The sequence below is a fragment of the Pyxicephalus adspersus genome, chromosome 2 (genome assembly GCF_032062135.1).
Source record: "Pyxicephalus adspersus chromosome 2, UCB_Pads_2.0, whole genome shotgun sequence".
Taxonomy (NCBI): Eukaryota; Metazoa; Chordata; class Amphibia; order Anura; family Pyxicephalidae; genus Pyxicephalus; species Pyxicephalus adspersus.
Window position 1 is genome coordinate 130656302 of NC_092859.1, and position 17073 is coordinate 130673374.

Consider the following 17073-nt stretch of genomic DNA (forward strand, 5'->3'; position numbering starts at 1 on the left):
ATGCAGTCACATTGATTGGGAGGGGTTTCATAATACAGATGGACAGTGACCCAAAACATACAAAGCAACCCAGGAGTTTATTAAAGCAAAGAAGTGGAATATTCTTGAATAGCCAAGTCGGTCACCTGATCTGAACCCAATTGAGCATGCATTTCACTTGAAGGCTAAACTTCAGACAGAAAGGCCCACAAACAAACAGCAACTGAAAGCCTCTGCAGTAAATTTGCTTTACCTGAAGGAGTTCTTTCATTACTTTAACAAATGAGACACTGAAGTCTTTTGCCTCACACCTTATCTTTACATTCAGAAAGTAATGGCATCAGTATGCTTTTTTTTTATATGTACAGTCCCTGAATTGTTAATCAGTAACCCATTTTTTTGAAATGCTGTTTGCTTGTTTTAACACTGCACTGGCCTACATTTTAGACTGACCATTGTGAAAGGAAAAATAAATGAAATCAAGATTATGTAGTTTTTATTTTAACCTGAGCACGGTAGTTCCAATTTTTCTTTCAAATGCCGTTATCATTTTATCATGATTTAAAGTATTGGCAGTTGTTGCATTATTGATTTTTTTTTCTGAGTTACGAAGTCACAAACATGGCCATTATATTTTAAATACGCATTTATACTTTTGCAAATACTATCTGAGCCTTCTATTCCTGCACACCTTAACACCAATCTTCAAATCACTTTGATTGTATATACAGTTAATTATGAGAAATAACTTCCAATTTAGGATTTGAGCTGTCAAGAGTCCAGCCATGAAATGAGTCCTACTATATCATAATCTGTAGGCTGTTTCCAATCTGGGGTTACATGAAAACACACAAACATTTTAACTGGCTAAAACATACAATGGGCCCAGGTATACAGTGCGGTATAGCATTTCCTAACCTTTTTAGCATAGAGGAACCCTTGAAATTACATTCAGAGAACCCCTGCTAAGATTACTATAGCCACAACTCATTCATTATCCATTCAACTCAAATATTATATTCACAACATTAAAGGGGTGGTCAGTGGCAAGAATGCCTCCTACATTGCTGGCCAGGAGGAAAAATGCCAACCTTAGGGATAAGCCAAAAAAATCATTGCCGTCAATTGTAACTGCCATGGGAGGCACAAATTGCTCAAGAAAGTTTCTCTAGTGGTTGCTAGGGCTAAGGCTGCATATGACCCTGGTCGAGTAAACTGGTCTATTATATGGAAAGTGCCTTTTGATTTTGCCTCAGTTTAAAAAAAAAAAAAAAGTCAAAGTTGTGTTCAAGTAACTAAGCATCCTATACAGAAAACTACTCATCTACATAGACATTTGAAGTATGAGGAAAGCAATTGTCAATAGACCTGCACACCAACTGTAGGCAATGAAAAGTCCTACACCCATGGGAAAGTTGTATGTATAAAAATGGTAGGCTAATTGCTCCGCTTTAAAAATAAGTCACTATGTTAAGGACTAAAGTAACTATCAATTTGAATTGTGTATTATGTTTAGTATTAAAGCATGTGAGTGGAATGGAATACAAAATAAAGTGTTTAGCTTTAGCAGTTTGAAGTTTGAATTATCAGTAGTTATCAGTTAGTTTGAATTATCACAATGCAAAGAATAATTCACTTACCTTAGCTTTGCAAAATACACCCAGGTAAATAGATGTTTTAACTTTTCTCATGTTAGATTCACCGCAAGCGGAAATATTTTTCGAATGCTCCATGTTCAATGATCTTGTTAGATAGAGTTGTTCACTGTCTTCTGCACACTTCCTGCCTCATGTGAAAAAACCCTCATAATTATCAGAAGGTAGAGTATAGAACAGAAAAGTACAGAACCATCAGCCATAATAAGGTAGAGATATAAAAGTAGAAGTGGCTGACTAGTTTAGCAAGAGACAATGACCACTAGAACTGAGGACATTTCTAAAAAATTACCAGATATTTTTCTGTACTTGCATGATCTTTAAAAAGGCATAAAAGACAGAAAAGTGAGCAAGTTTTGCAGAAATGTACTGCATATTTATATTGCCTTGTTCAAGAAAGTGACTTTATAAAAGTAATTCCACCCACAATACACTTAAAAACCTTGAATTGTGTATGACAAGATGCAGCAATGTATTTAAAGAATACAACTGTACATTGTACTTGAAGGTAAAATCCCATTTGGAAAGTGGAAATTTTCCCTGAAGGTATACTATATTATATTGTTAAACAAAATTAGACAGTCCCAAATTTACTTCTGTAATGTAGAGATATAAGCCTTAAGAGGTTAAGACTTTCTAAATTAAACCATCTACCTTCAACAGTAATGATTAGTTCCAGTGCTAACCTTTGAAAGTACACAGATTATAGTACCGGTAGTTGTTGCCTGAAATGAAATTCAAAACAATGGGCAAACAGCTGGTATTAATAGCAAGTCATAAAAAAAAAAAAAAAGCCTCAGGTCATTCAACCTGTAAGGATGACCAGTTGTTTAGGAGGCATTCTTCCCACTGAACACCAATTTATTGGACGGTGAGCTGTGTATATAGCAATTATAGTAGGGTCAAGTAAAATTTGTAAAGTAAAAAAAAAGAAAGAAAAGAAAAAGTGGTTGTAGATTGAAAGGTAATTTTCATACCATCGTAAGTATTGCAGAATAAAGCACATAAATGCAACCCATTTTAAAATGCTTACCTTTTAAGCATTTATGTTATGGAAAGGATTTTTAGTCGCTTGCAATGTGTATGTTGCCTACAGTGTTCTCCCCAGAAATTTGTGTTTGGTGGCTACCATTGTATTGTGACCTGGCTTTTCCATACCCACCCCAAAAAGCTAGGTGATTACTGAAAAGTGCCAGGTAGTGTACCCGGCTAAAACAGGCTGGGGAGAACACTGCCCTAGCACAGCCCTGCTTTGCTAAGGATCATTTAGCTCTGTTCTGGCCCAGCATATCCACTAGTCCTCACATAGTTTGGGAAAAGAGTGAGGAGGAATACTAAACTCACTTGAGAAACCGCTCAGACTTTGCTGAGCTGCCAGCATGACATTCAAGCCTTCTGAAGATCTGCACACAAGGGGATTTTTTAACAAGGTAACTGTATGCATAAAATATATTTATATATAATCTTTGTGGCAAGCTTTGTTAAAAAGAACAGACGTGACCAGCAGCATCCCTAAATCATTTCAATGGTTATCAGTCTTTCCATAAAAGTCAAATCACATAATACATACATTTCTGACAAGCTAGAACTAGAATGTCCAAAAAGAAATCATTACCTTCAGTTATCATAAAACAATGTTTTTTGTCAATATGTAGAAAATATTTCCAGCGTCAGATCAGTACCTATCTCACATTTTACAAATAAACCAGCATTTTCCCAATTTAATTCAAATCGCTGACGACCAGTTTATTGTATTGCATTTGGCATTCAAGTAAAACAGTATTTCAGGACAAAATACAGCATTCAAACTCAAACACCGATTTCAAACTAGCTGTGAGAAACTGGCTTTATTAAAAACAGTATGTCAATTCATTTAAACTGAATGACTAAAGACATGGTGTTTAAAAACCAAGCTTGATTTACAATGGAAAAAAAAAAAAAAAAAACATTAAACACCACACTATCAAAGGCTTAAAAAACTAAAAAAGTAAGCCTTTACAGTTCTAATGTTTCACTGTTACTATATTACCAAAAAAATGAACAAATGTGGGAATGTCACTAAAATAAGGAATTACGCATTGCGATCTAAGCGGACGTCGATTTCTCTGCCATTGATTTTAATGCCATTCATTAATCTGCACGCCTTTTCTGCCGTCTCTGGGGAATCGAACCTCACAGTTCCACAACCTTTAGATTTTCCATTCTCCATCTTAATTTCAGCAAACATTACACGTCCTGTAACAGAAGTAAAACCACAATGGTCTCCATTAGTTTGTGTATAGACTAGCCTAAGCACAAACTGGGTACACTAGTAACAGAATGGTTTCCTTTCTGTAAAATCTTCCCTTGCAATCGGATTTCCACCAGAAAAATCTATGTAAATTTGATTGTTCTTAGAAATTAGGCAGGTAGGGGCAATCATCATGCATTCAAAAATGACAGACACGTGAGCACTAATCTTATGAACATATTGGCATTGAGGACAACTATGGGCCATCTTTAAGTGCATTACCTATACCAATCTGTAAATTCACTTACCACACTGATTAAATTTTTCTTTCAACTTCTGCCATGTTAAGTCAAAAGGGAGCTATAAGGAGAAGGGGGAAAAAAAAGTTACTTAAAAAATTATATTGGATTAGTTTGAAGGTATTTCCATAACATAGGTGTGATTCTTACATTTCTGACAAATATTTGGCATCCTTTGTTTCCTCGCTCTCTTAAGCCGCTTCCTAAGGGGGTGGATGCAAACCCTCCAAATCCTCTGTCCATATCCATGGCTGCTCTGTCCAGGCCTCCTCCAATACGATCAAAGCTGGAGCTCATCCTGTCCATTCCAAGACCCATACTCATGCTATTTACAGCACTCATTCCAGTGCCTAAAATAGAAAAACACCCACGTTAGGAAACAAGGCAATGGGTTGTCCAACTGACCCACAGTTTTACAAAAGAAACTTTACTTACTCATTCCAGATCCTAAAGGACCAAGGGAGGATGAACCCATGCCACCAAAACTGCCAACCATGGCACTGCCTATTGGAAATGAACAAAAGAAAATGTAATCATTCAGCAGTTTATTTAAAGGATCTGATAAATCTATGGATGTGGTAGTAGATTGACAACATATGAAAAACTAACTATCATTGAAGCCATATCAGCAAAAGAATACATTTTTTACAACAGGCTTAACCTAGGGCTTGTTTAGACCTGGGGATGCTGACCATTACACCCAGCAGTAGCCAGGTACTCTGATGGTTTTTAATAAACCAGTATTTAAACATTTTACAGTGGGTGGCTGTCAAAAAAAGCCACATCTTGCAACTTGTGTACACAATGCAGGTGCAATACTGTCCACTAACCTAGTAATGTGCCTGTAAGTTGCAAGATCATAATGCAGGAATCAATCTGTATACCAAATTACCACTTCATGTCATTAATACTGTAGATCCCATTATCAATACTTAAACCTTAAAATTACTGCAGAACCTAAAATTCCCAGTAAATTAATGGGTTACCTAACCATTTACCTTTAGGATCCCATGCTGTTGAGCTTTTTAAACTGATTCACGGGACAAGAAGAAGATCTAGTTAAATAAATCATAAGTATTTCTTTACAATGAACACTAAGACCACTTACTCATTCCTCCAAATGACTCTCCAAAGCCACGACCTAATCCAATCTCACTGCGACCAAAATCCCTGTCCATGCTGCTTCCCATTCCTCCTCTGTACATGTCTAAATTAAACAACATTTTCAGTAAGAATACATGAATCGTTGGATCGAATAGATAAGAGCAACATGTCTTGCCAGCTTACCTCCCATGCTGCTTGCCATGCTTCCCATGCTTCCCATGCTTGGCATGCTGCTTGACATACCTCCGCTCATGCCAGAGCCTAAACTGCCTCGGAATTCATCCACACCCCCCATACCTATGCAAAAACATCCAGAAACATGGAACAAAAATTACATAGGGGTCCAAAGTATGTCAGTTTACAAATTACTGGAGTGTCTTTTCTTTCCACCCAGTAAAAACCACTCTAATTCTATCACCAATTTTAAACCCCTTGGCGGTATTCCCAAGTGCGCCTCAGGGAAATTTTATGTACCAAAAGCGGTAAACCCTGAGCAACACTCGGGATAGCATATTAAAAAAAAAAAAAAAAAAAAAAATCCTACCTGCTCCCCACAATCCATCGGCGTCCTGCAGTGAACCCAGCCAGCTTCTGCATCACATCCTGGGCTTGATAGATGTGATGCGTGAAGCAATGGTACACTGGGGAGGCGTGGCCTAGCGGGAAATTTAAAAGCAGATTACATTGTAATCTGCTTTTAAAACATTGATCACAGAGATAAAGTTATAAAAAACAAAATCCAAAAGTTTATCTATTATTGTACCCTTGTTTAGACAAATTTAAATTTTTTTTTTTAATAAAATCATTTAATTCTTCATTTTATAATTTATGATTTGTGTTCCAAACTTTATCATACTCGTGAGTTATTCCTAAGAACTACAGGCATAAATTAAACAACAAATTTCAACCCAAAACAATGAACTGCTTTTGACATAAAAATACTGACATAATTAGACAAGCAGGGAGGTTGAAAAAAAAATCTTTTGTAATTACAAGCAGGGCTATACAACCTTGCGCCCATTCCAATTAGGTTTATGCCAAATCTAAATATTCAGCCTAATTATTTTAAATGCACATCTTGCATTAAGATTTAGAAGCCTCCCACCTTAATTTAACATTTCAGATTATAAACTGAAAGTCTACCAGTTAAACTGGTAAAAAAATAAGTTTACCCTAGCCTCAAAAATAAGTGACAAAGTTTAAAGTCAGCTAGCTGTACATTTAAATATGTGCTAAGGCACCTTAAAAATATTTATTGTAATGCAGCTAATATAGCAATTCCGAAAGTTTGTTTTATTTAGAGATTTATACACACACACCATCATACCTGTCATTCGGCTGACTCCACTAAAACCTGACATGTTACTTAGTCCATCCATGCCACCAAATCCACTTCCTGCTGTAAAGAAAAAAAAAATCCAAGATATAATTCAATACATAATATATATATTTTTTTTTTTTGATTCAACGCAACAACTGAATTACAGGCTAAATGACATTATACCATCCTTACCTCCCATTCTGCTCATTCCACCACCATAGCCAGGGCCATCCATACCTTTAGACAAAAGATTTTTTTTATTAACTCTTCATAATATAGTAAAGATCAAATGCTAACATTTACAGGTTTCATTTACACCAACAAAAACAGGTTCTTAATGAAACAAGGATTTTTTTTTTTTTTTTTTTACAACTTACCCGATGGACCCATGTTGCCCATTCCACTACCCATCCCAATCTGTGTTGCACTGATAGGTTGTCCACCTGGTCCAAGACCCATTCCTATTCCACCAAGTCCACCTAGATTAAGGGAAAAAAATGTTTAAGGCAACATTGTATGAAACATTTTCACTATGCCAAAGTACATAGTTACATAGTAGGTTAGGTAGAAAAAAAGACGTAGTCCATCAAGTTCAGCCACTAGGGAAACAAACATATCCCAGACATAAAACTCTATGGACATAGTTGGTCCAGAGGAAGGCAAAAAACAAAAAAACAAAAAAAAAAAGCATCCAGCTTTTTTCTAACGCAATCACAATTCAGTAGTTACTGAAACTACTTTCTAAGGGTATCGATTCCACATTTTCAGACCTTATGATGAAGAAACCCTTCCTTATCGGGAGATTGAACTTCAAACATGCACTTTTGAAATCACCTTTGCATGAATGATCGTAAGGGAGGATGGATCATTATCCACTTTCATATTTTTCAAGATGTAGCTTGATGCTCACTGCTGTTAACTATTGGGTACCACAGCTGACTTTCTATGGAGCACTCCAAAAAGACAGAATGTTGGGCAAATAATGGTTCTAACCCAAATAATTAGGATAGTACTAAAAAAGTATACTTTCACACTGCACTCAAACCGATATGGTATATACTGTTACTTGGCAAGATGTGAACCTGTTCCTTAAGAACCCAACATGCAATACACTGCCTACATTGTGCAACCTTTTGTGCATTTTGCAGCCATTCATTTTCAATGGCACCCCAAAATACAGAAATATAACAAGGTTTTGCAAAAAGGAAACAAATATGCACATTGGCCTAGATTACATACATGAGTAGAAATATTAGTGTAATGTGACATATTGCATCCATGTGTGAAGGGGTCTTATATTTTGAACAAAAAATCTTTTGTAGCAAAATAAATACTAGTTACAGCCAATGACTGCAGCCAATAAATGGTTTGTTGTGACATTTAGTGGCAAACAAGAAAGGCTGCTAATGTGCAGAATAAATATAAAGGAACCTATGTTTTCATTCTATAGACAAAACATTTGGTGGTATAACAGCTCTTATGGGAATAAAGTGCACTATAAAAAATAAAAATGATCCTTCAATTATATTCTGTACTTACGAGGTAACTGAGGTGCTTTTTCCATGGCATGAAAGTCATCTGGGGGGAGAGATTTATCATCCTGCAAGAAAAACAAATACAGTAAACAGAATGTTTTGACTGGCAACAGCAGTCTGAAGTCTGTCCACACTTCTCTAGGAAGCTTTACACACAGAGCTATAATTTACTTACCATCTTTACATGCATTGGTCTGTCAAACAAAAACTGCCCATTAAACATAGCTGGAAGAAAACACTGTTAAGGAATAACAATTTTTTTTTTTTAATTTTATTTTACATAAGTATATTAAAAGCAATATCCAAGAACCTGCAGATTGTATATAAAGCCAGCAGCGCACCTTGAGATTCCCTCTCTGTTCACTAACAGCTTGTTACTTTCTTAACCTAAAGCAGTACTTTTAAAAGGTTGTCTGCCCTTTTAGGTTAATGTTATGTTGAAAAGTCCGCTTTTATCCCACTGTGGGCCAAAATGACTGTATAATGAAAATATTCATAAAGATTTTTTGATATATGTCTGATTGAAATCCCCTTTTCCTCCCTGTGACCACAAAGTCAATTCTTAACATGCACCCAGACAGCAATAAAACTTTAGAGGAACCCTAAAAATATTCCTATGGAGCTTCCTTGACTATTAGGGACAGATAATTCCTTCCTAAATTGAATATGCTTGCTGCTTTCTTATTTCTAGGCAATTGCACTGCAACTTTGTATTTACCTGTATAGAAGCGCTATTTACTTTGCGCCACTGTATTATGCTTTGTACAGAAATCTTGTATAAAAGAAGTGTATGCATAAATTACTATAAATAATTATTTACAACTATTGAAAAAAAAAATCTGCAGCCATCAAAACTTTTGCTAAAACCATTATAACATCTTAAAGTGGCCCTAAAGTTTTACAGTTTTTTTTTTTTTTTTTTTTTTTTAAAGGTTTAAAAAACAAGGGTAAAGCACCTCAGCACCGAGGTGATCAAGACAGAATGCCTCCCATATATGTCATGCATCTTGGGAGGTTTTTGGCTGCTCCTACTCCACATGCCTGAAAGCAGGCATGCGCAGAAGGAGCCTTTTCCCCAGTGAGGGGAGGGGGGAATGCCCATTTCACGCATGCGAAGTTGGATGGATATTTCCACCCCCCCTCCATCTACGTCACCCGATTTCATGCCTGCGTAGTGAGAGAACGGGAGAGCAGGAAGATGAGGCACCCGACTCAGGAAATCTCCGGATGGATCGATGCAACTGTGAACGTAAAGGTGAGCAAGTTTTTTTTCTCCAGTTTACAGTTTCTGCTTTAAATTATATTGTGAATCCATGTTAAATAAAAAAAAAGGATACAAATTGCTTGAACTGCCTCTATAGCTTGTTCAAAGGTAACCGTTCCCATTCCACGACTCTTTCCATCTTTATCTTCTTTAATGTCTGCTCTCTTTACATTTCCAGCAATGCTAAAAACTTCTTTTAGCTTCTTCCACCCGACTTTAAAGTCCAGCTGGGGGGGGGGGGACAAAACATACACCAGTGTAAATACGGAATTACTAGCAGTAAAATCTTATTGACAGTTCAACATGGTCACTAAAAACCGAATTCTAAAGTCATCCTAATGTTTTCAGTATAGAATTGTATTCTTTCCCATGCCCATAAAGACCCAATGAAGGCAAAGGGCCTGGAGCTACTGCTGATGGGTACTGTTCTCGAAGTCAAAGGGTTTTTTTGTTTTTTTTGTTTTTTTTTTTTTAACTTGCAGACTTTTTGCATATGCCTGGTTCACAAAACACAAACTTACATTAGCAACAAAGACCGTTGTACCAAGTCGCCCAGCTCTTAAAGCACTGATTATCTCTGGGGGGATATTCGGATTATTGAGAATGGAAGGTGGGAGGTTTACGATTGCAGGACCTATGTCAGTGTTATGGTTCCCAGGGAATTGGCCTCCACTTCGCTGCAGAACCCGTCGTGCATGCTCTCCCTCCGGATCCTGCAAAAGAAAGGTGTAAGCAATTCAGAAGTGTTTGAGGTTTGAGAGAAAAATACATACAAAATCATGCAGGGAGTGGTTCCAGACACTCCCCCTCCAATTTAAACCTACCAATACTTAAAACTGTACTACAAAAAAAAAAAAATGTGAAATCTTACTCAGTTAATGTATACTATAGAAAACAAAACAGGAGAAGTGCAATAGATAATTAGCCCAACGCTAAATGACATGAATAGATGCTTACCGCCTTGATGTTAAGGGGTCTTCCATTTAGATCATGCTTATTCATAACATCCAATGCCTTTTGCACGAACTCCATATCTTTAAACTCTACCACACTGCAATTGAAGAGCTTTGATCAGGAAACAGAACATATGAAATTCACATATACATACAAAAAAGGCATGAAAAGATACTTACCCACAGCCCTGGATCCACAGGGTCACATGTATAGAATAAATAAATAAAAAAATAATAAGATAAAATAATGTTAGTTTGAATAGCAAACAAAATTTAATAGCGACAAATTAAATTTTTGCACTTAAAGGATAAACTGCAATCATTTGGGTAATCGATCATTATGGGGTCCATTTAAAATGTTTTCACACAATTAGAAAATGTGAAAGTCATGTGCATTGTGTCTGAAAACATTTAAAAACAGACACCTAAGACTGGACACATTGATGGTCCAACATAGCCATTCATACAGTGAAAGGACAACATTGCCACTCAAAAAAAAAAAAAAAAAAGTGTTTTTTTTAAATATTAATCTCCAAAAAACCAATAAACCGTAATGCAAATTAGACTTCTGTCACCATGCTCAATGACTCACTGGTTTCATCAGAAAAAAATTTAAGCCTTAACCAGATAATTCGGTTTCTAATTAAGAGTCTAGCTCAATGACTCGTTCACAGCACTGACAGTGGAGCAGCCCTGCACGTCACAACAGGTATTTCAAAAAAAATATTCGAGACAAATTCAGTACAATCCAAGGAATACTGTCAGATGTGCCAGTGAAGTGTATTCCGAACCTGACTGACATCTGCATTGAGCTTTTAGCAGCAAACAAGAATTGGGCAAGCAAATGTTTAGAAATGCAGTTTGTCACTTTCAACCTCATGTAATTTAGATGAAGAGAAGCATACTGTGAACCTGGGAACATTCAGACTGCAATACAATATAAAAAAATGAAACTTACTTTCCAAAATACTTGTACAGTGATACAGAAGACTACTGAGGCACTTTACACCTCAAGCAGATGGTTGCCCACGGCACTTACCCTCGATTTTCCTTCAGCATCCTTAAAGAGCTCCACGTATGTAACCTCACCAACTACATAAGACATACAAAGGGAAAATACCAAGAAACAAAGCATTTAACACCAGTAACTTTCTTTACTGTGCCCTGTGCACAGCTCTACAAAACAAAATAACCTATAATTCACCAACAATCAAAAAAAAACACAGAACCAACATGGCGCCTATCAATGGCTACCTCATTTTACGCAGTTTCAGGACTGTGAAGCAGCCACATTGTCCAGATCTATAGACTATACCATTTTACTCCTTATACCAGATATAACATTTGAATAAGATATAGTTGAACACATTCAGATAAGGAACTAGTAACTTTATCAACTAGTTAAAATAATTAAACATAACAATAAAATAAAGGTTTGCCATCCAACTCACAACAGCTGTTTTAGGTGACTTTCTACCTGAATGTCAATAGTAAAATTGTCTTAAGATCCAAATTAACAAGTCAATGTGTTTCACAGTAGGCTACAAGCAAAGAAATACAGTGAATAAAACCAAATAGTCATTCACCTTACAACAGAGACACCAAGGACAATTACAAATGTTACAATTTTAAAATAAAACACACTACCATGAAACCAAGTGGAACGTTTTTGACTTTGGCGATTTCCAGTGAAAACCTTTTAAGTCTCTATCCCAATTTTGTAATATTGGATATTAAGCCAATTTCACAAGAACAACAGGCACAAAACAAAAACTGCAAAACAGTCTTTGCCATTGAACACAAGGTCACCAAAATTACGATCTACAATAGTTTTCTGTTGTGCAAACAAGCACCTACTGCTTGGAAATAGCAGTGATGTATCCATACATGTCAACATTGTACTATTAGCCTGTAAAAATCACCACATTACAGCTGCACTTAACAGCATGCAAACACTTCCTTGGTATACAGGTATAATATTATCAATGTACTAGATACAAAAACATTACCTGTCAAAAGCCAGGTACCTGTATCAAACTGTGAATATTAAAAGCTTGAAAAGGAAGGAAGAGAAGTAGTGACTGCTGATTTATACTGCTGCACTATTGACCTGGCCTAAACTTACCTTTCTCCCTCATGAGGTCCTTGATGGCTTGCCACTTCATATCATATGGAATATTGCTAATGAACACCCTATTTCGGCTCTGACCCTTTTTCTCCACAGAACTCTTCTCTTTTCCATAGGGATGGAATCTGCTTCCCTTTCTGTTTCCAGACTTCTCTTTAAGCGATGATTTTTCTTCCTTTGCATCTTCATTTTCTCTGCACAAAAAAAAAACACATTAGCATTACATTTTCTTTCAATATACAAAAGGTGTAGAACTTCATTCCCTGCCATATGTTCAATCTCCTAAAAGCCACTGCATCCTACAGACTTACAAAGCAGTTATAGGTTAATAACAAAGTGGTACATTCCATATTTACCAAAGTCTGCATACTAAACACTACATTCTATATAATAAATCAGGTTTATCTTTCATTTACAGTTTTGGTAAAACTAAGGTAGAATACACAATCAGATTGTATAGTGTACATCCAGCTTGTATTTTATTTCATATATTACATGTTATGCAATCTATTCACCAAGCCTTTTGTATTTTTTATTATTCTATTAATTATTTTAGGAGATTCGGGTTCTACTTTAAAGGCCAGCTTCTACTTAAAATATATGTATATTTATTAATAAATATAAAGTTTAAAGTTCCCACCTCACTGCATGTATGATCATTTCCTGTTGGCAGATAAAATAACATTGCTTTGAATAGGAGAAACTGAAGAAAATAGACTTTGTGAAATCACAGAAGCCCAAACTCCTCCAGTAGGTTTTAAGAAAGTTTGATTCTCAGATTTCCTATATATTTAGACAGCACATAATCAAAACATTAGAACAGCACTACAAATGGGACTATAGCAGGAAGTCCCTTGCATTCAGGAAGTAGGCTAAACTGGCAGCAGGAAGGAATCTGCAATGGATTTATATAAAATGCCTAGCAATGTGTGAAAGGCCAAAGCATAACATAAAATATACACATTACAACAACACAGTAATGACAGTAAGGATTTACAGAACTATGGCTGTTGCATTGTGTACATTATTAATATAGCAGCATAATTGCATAGCACTGTACATTAAATAAGGCTTTACAGAAAGAAATATGTAAGAGCTGAGCTCATTCTGAGAATGCTAGTTGCCTGGCCATCATTTTGACCCTTTAACTCCAGGGTATTACCTCAGAATAAAAACACAAAAGGCTGAATGACATACAGTAACAAGTGAGATATTGCCCTGTGCCAGGGACGTCCAAAAATTTTGCAAAGAGGGCCAGATTTGGCGAGGTAAAAAATGTGTGGGGGCCGACCATTCAGCACATACCCAGGGTTGGTGTGGTCGTGGTCTGCGCGGGTCCCACACAGCACACACCTACCAGGGTGACGTGAGGGATTCCCTGCAAGGCGGTTGATCAACTCTAATAAAATATCAAATAGCTTTTTAATACGCTTGTATTTAATACTGTGGTCAACAGTGCTGGCTGGCCGCATAGTATTGATTTTATGACCGGCTGTGGGCCAGTTGATATCTTAACATGGGCCGAAAGTACATGATGCATTGAGTAAAAAAAAAAAAAAATTATTGTACCAGCATTAGGAACTAAAGATCGCAGTGTTCCTAATGCCTAACTTGGATCAGTTTTACTTGGGTTTTGATTGTTGCATTTATGCAAAAAATAAGCTGGCTGCAGAGTTTTGCTACTCGACAATGGCCAAAAATGGTTCAATTGAAACCATGAGAGCTTTTAAAGCAGAACTAAATATATATATATATATAAAAACAATACAATTTGTGACCAGGTGGCATTCTACATGTATGGGCAACTCCGTGTATTTAGAAAAGATAGTGATCAGGTAGGTAAGTATGATTTAATTCAGAAGGGGCATTGCCTGTCCTATCATCCATAAATCCCTGCATACTCACAATTCTGGAATGTGTAACTTCTGTTTTGATATGATCAGTCAGGCCTTTATTACAGAACAAGAGGGGCATATCCCACCTCAAATAAATCACTTACCTGCCTGATCAATATCTTTAAAAAAACAAAAAAAACAGAGCTTCATCCTCCTACCGGGAATGTACAATCTCCCCTGCACATGCACAGAAGTTACACCAATCAGTGGTTAGCACTTTGGCCTTTGCAGCACTAGTCCACAGGTTTGAATCTCAGCCAGGGATCTATCTGCATGGAGTTTGTATGGATTTCCTCCTGCATCCTATAACATGCAGTTAAGTTAATTGACTTCAGCTCAAAATTGGCCTTAGATCATGGTAATGAAGTATAACCATGGTAGGGACATTGGACTGTGAGCCCCTCTGAGGGATAGTTAGTGACATGACTTGACTTTGTAAAGTGCTGTGTAAAAAGACATATATATTTTTTTATACATACACAAATTAATATTCGGGACTAGCCAATCAAATTGTATAAAGCATACCTAAACTTACAATTTTTACTTTACATTAAAGGGTAGACAAACCTTTTATCTAAAATAAAAATTATGTTTATTTTGTTTCAGTGCAACACCTTTTTTTTGGGTGCAGCATCACCCCTAATTCTCAATTGCCTGGGCAAACAAGAATGAATAAAAGCGCAGAGCCTCCTGGGATACCTACGCCATACATCCTGGGAGGCTCTTGGCTGCTCCTTCTGTGCATGCGCAAAAGGGAAAAAATTGCCAATCTTACGCATACGCAATTTTTTCCATATCTACATTAGCTGATCTTTCCCCTGCGCAGTGCGAGATCAGGCGACGTTGGTCAGACGCATACCAGGACAACCCCCTGGCGTTTCGACTGATCTGCGGTATTAAAGGTGTGATTTTTTTTTTTTGGGGTTTACTTCCACTTTAAGTTCAGAACAAAGAAGAAAGCTGAAGTTGCCCCTAATGAAAAAGTATTTTTTTTCTTTAACAATTAGCCAGGTGAACTTATTTTATCACCACCTGTCCCTAATTTTTTGTTTTAACAGCTGTTTCACTTTGATCTTTTTTATTCCCCATTTGAACCTGTCCTGTATTATAAAGTCATACAATCCCTCTGCTTTCCAGGTGTTAAAAGGAAAGCCATGTGAACTAGGCCCAAATTGTACAACTAATGAAGGCAAACAACAACCCAATCCCACCATAGAAACAGCACAACACTCATCACATCCTGTATAGGACCTGATTTATCAAAGCTCTCCAAGGCTGCAGAGAATGCACTTTCATCAGTGAAGCTGGGTGATCCAGCAACCTGGAATAGATTTCTTAAAAGTAATTTGCCAACAAATGTTTTGAATCCTGGACCAGATCCATTCCAGGTTTGCTGCATCACCCAGCTTCACTGATGAAAGTGTATCCTCTCCAGCCTTGGAGAGCTTTAATTAATCAGCCCATTGTGTCTATCCCCACACAAATATGTTTGTGGTTCGGTTCTGTTTTTGTGGGCACAGTTCTGGATAATGGGTCAGTAAGAGTTAAATCCTAGACACATCCTAGCATTAAAAAATAAGGCTGCCCCCCTCAGAGCTCCATATACTGATAATACAGATAAGCAGGGGGAGCGGTGCGTGTGTTGTGTACGCTGCGGCTCTCCACGCAGCACAGAGCAGACAATGGCGCCCAGGCGGCTGTTAGGCCTACATGGAGAAAGCAAAGCCTGAGCTCTCGTTCCCATGACAAACCCCAATAAAAACTGAGCTACAGGGCTGAGGTGACTAGAAAGCCCCTCAATGAGCCCCCTCGCCCCCTCCCGTGCTTCACTGTGTATCGGCGGCCATTTCCCTCGCGACACCTACTTCTTCATGCCATTGGAATGGCTCTCCTCAGCCATGCTGGCGTCGCACTGGTCGTCACATTCGCTGTTGTTTTCGCTGCCGTTGTTAATGACTTCCTGGGACTCCTGTTGGTCGATATCCGCCATTGTTAGCTACGAAGGCCTTCCGCACACTACGACCGTCCGCGAAGAAAGATTTCAAAAGGCCGCAACACCTCGTCTTCACCGGGTGCGTAATGCCTACAAGATCTCGCGAGATTTCAATCCCCGCCCACAAGCTTTTCTTCACTTAACTTTATTGTCACTTAACTTTACGAAACGAACAATAAGAGACACAATAGAATGATAAAGGTGCAGGAGTGTTTCTTTGTTACCATGCAAGCCTGTTGCATCAATGGAAAAGTTTTCAGAGGATTAAAATGTTCCTTGGTTAGGATTTTATATATATATATATATATATATATATATATATATATATATATATATATATATTTATTTTTTTTTTATATATATATATATATATGTTTACCTTCAAGGTGATTATAGGGCAGTAAAGAAAACATACTGGATCTTATCTAATGAACATTCACACATATTTCACACAATACTATATTATGAACCTGGGGAACGTCCATAATATAGGCCAGACAGTTTCAAGCATTTCAAAGCTGCCACAGCTATGACTCCGTGATAGGTGGCCGGTCATCAAACCACCTCTATTCATTCTCTATAGCAAAGTTCCTCCACCAGGAACTAAAAACAAAAAAATCACACTTTAAAACCCGCAGATCTCTGAATGGCGCTGGTCTTTCTTGTGATCAGGCATCTCTTTCTCCTTGGTGGAAAAGATGCCGAGCAGCCAGTGCT

The 17073-nt window shown here is 37.2% G+C and overlaps 1 protein-coding gene across 1 annotated transcript; it reads right to left on the reverse strand.

The window, feature by feature from the left end:
* Nucleotides 1–3354: 3354 nt before the first annotated feature.
* Nucleotides 3355–16465, reverse strand: MYEF2 (myelin expression factor 2). The gene is made up of 18 exons (XM_072402394.1): nt 16229–16465; nt 12466–12662; nt 11380–11432; nt 10521–10528; nt 10345–10438; nt 9909–10100; nt 9461–9614; nt 8299–8348; nt 8128–8188; nt 6966–7067; nt 6781–6825; nt 6595–6666; nt 5451–5564; nt 5272–5370; nt 4599–4667; nt 4314–4513; nt 4173–4224; nt 3355–3869 (listed from the first exon to the last, which is right to left on the reverse strand). Exons 1-18 carry the CDS (start codon nt 16351–16353, stop codon nt 3706–3708), a joined length of 1851 nt encoding a protein of 616 aa, XP_072258495.1. The 5' UTR covers nt 16354–16465; the 3' UTR covers nt 3355–3705.
* Nucleotides 16466–17073: the final 608 nt, after the last annotated feature.

Coding starts and splice junctions, on each gene's coding strand:
- MYEF2 (XM_072402394.1), bottom strand. CDS start 16,353: ATGGCGGATATCGACCAACAGGAGTCCCAGGAAGTCATTAACAACGGC. Junction 7,068..8,127: donor AAAAGCACCTCAGTTACCTC/GTAAGTACAGAA, acceptor CCCTTAATCTAG/GTGGACTTGGTGGAATAGGA. Junction 3,870..4,172: donor AGAAAAATTTAATCAGTGTG/GTAAGTGAATTT, acceptor CTTCTGTTACAG/GACGTGTAATGTTTGCTGAA.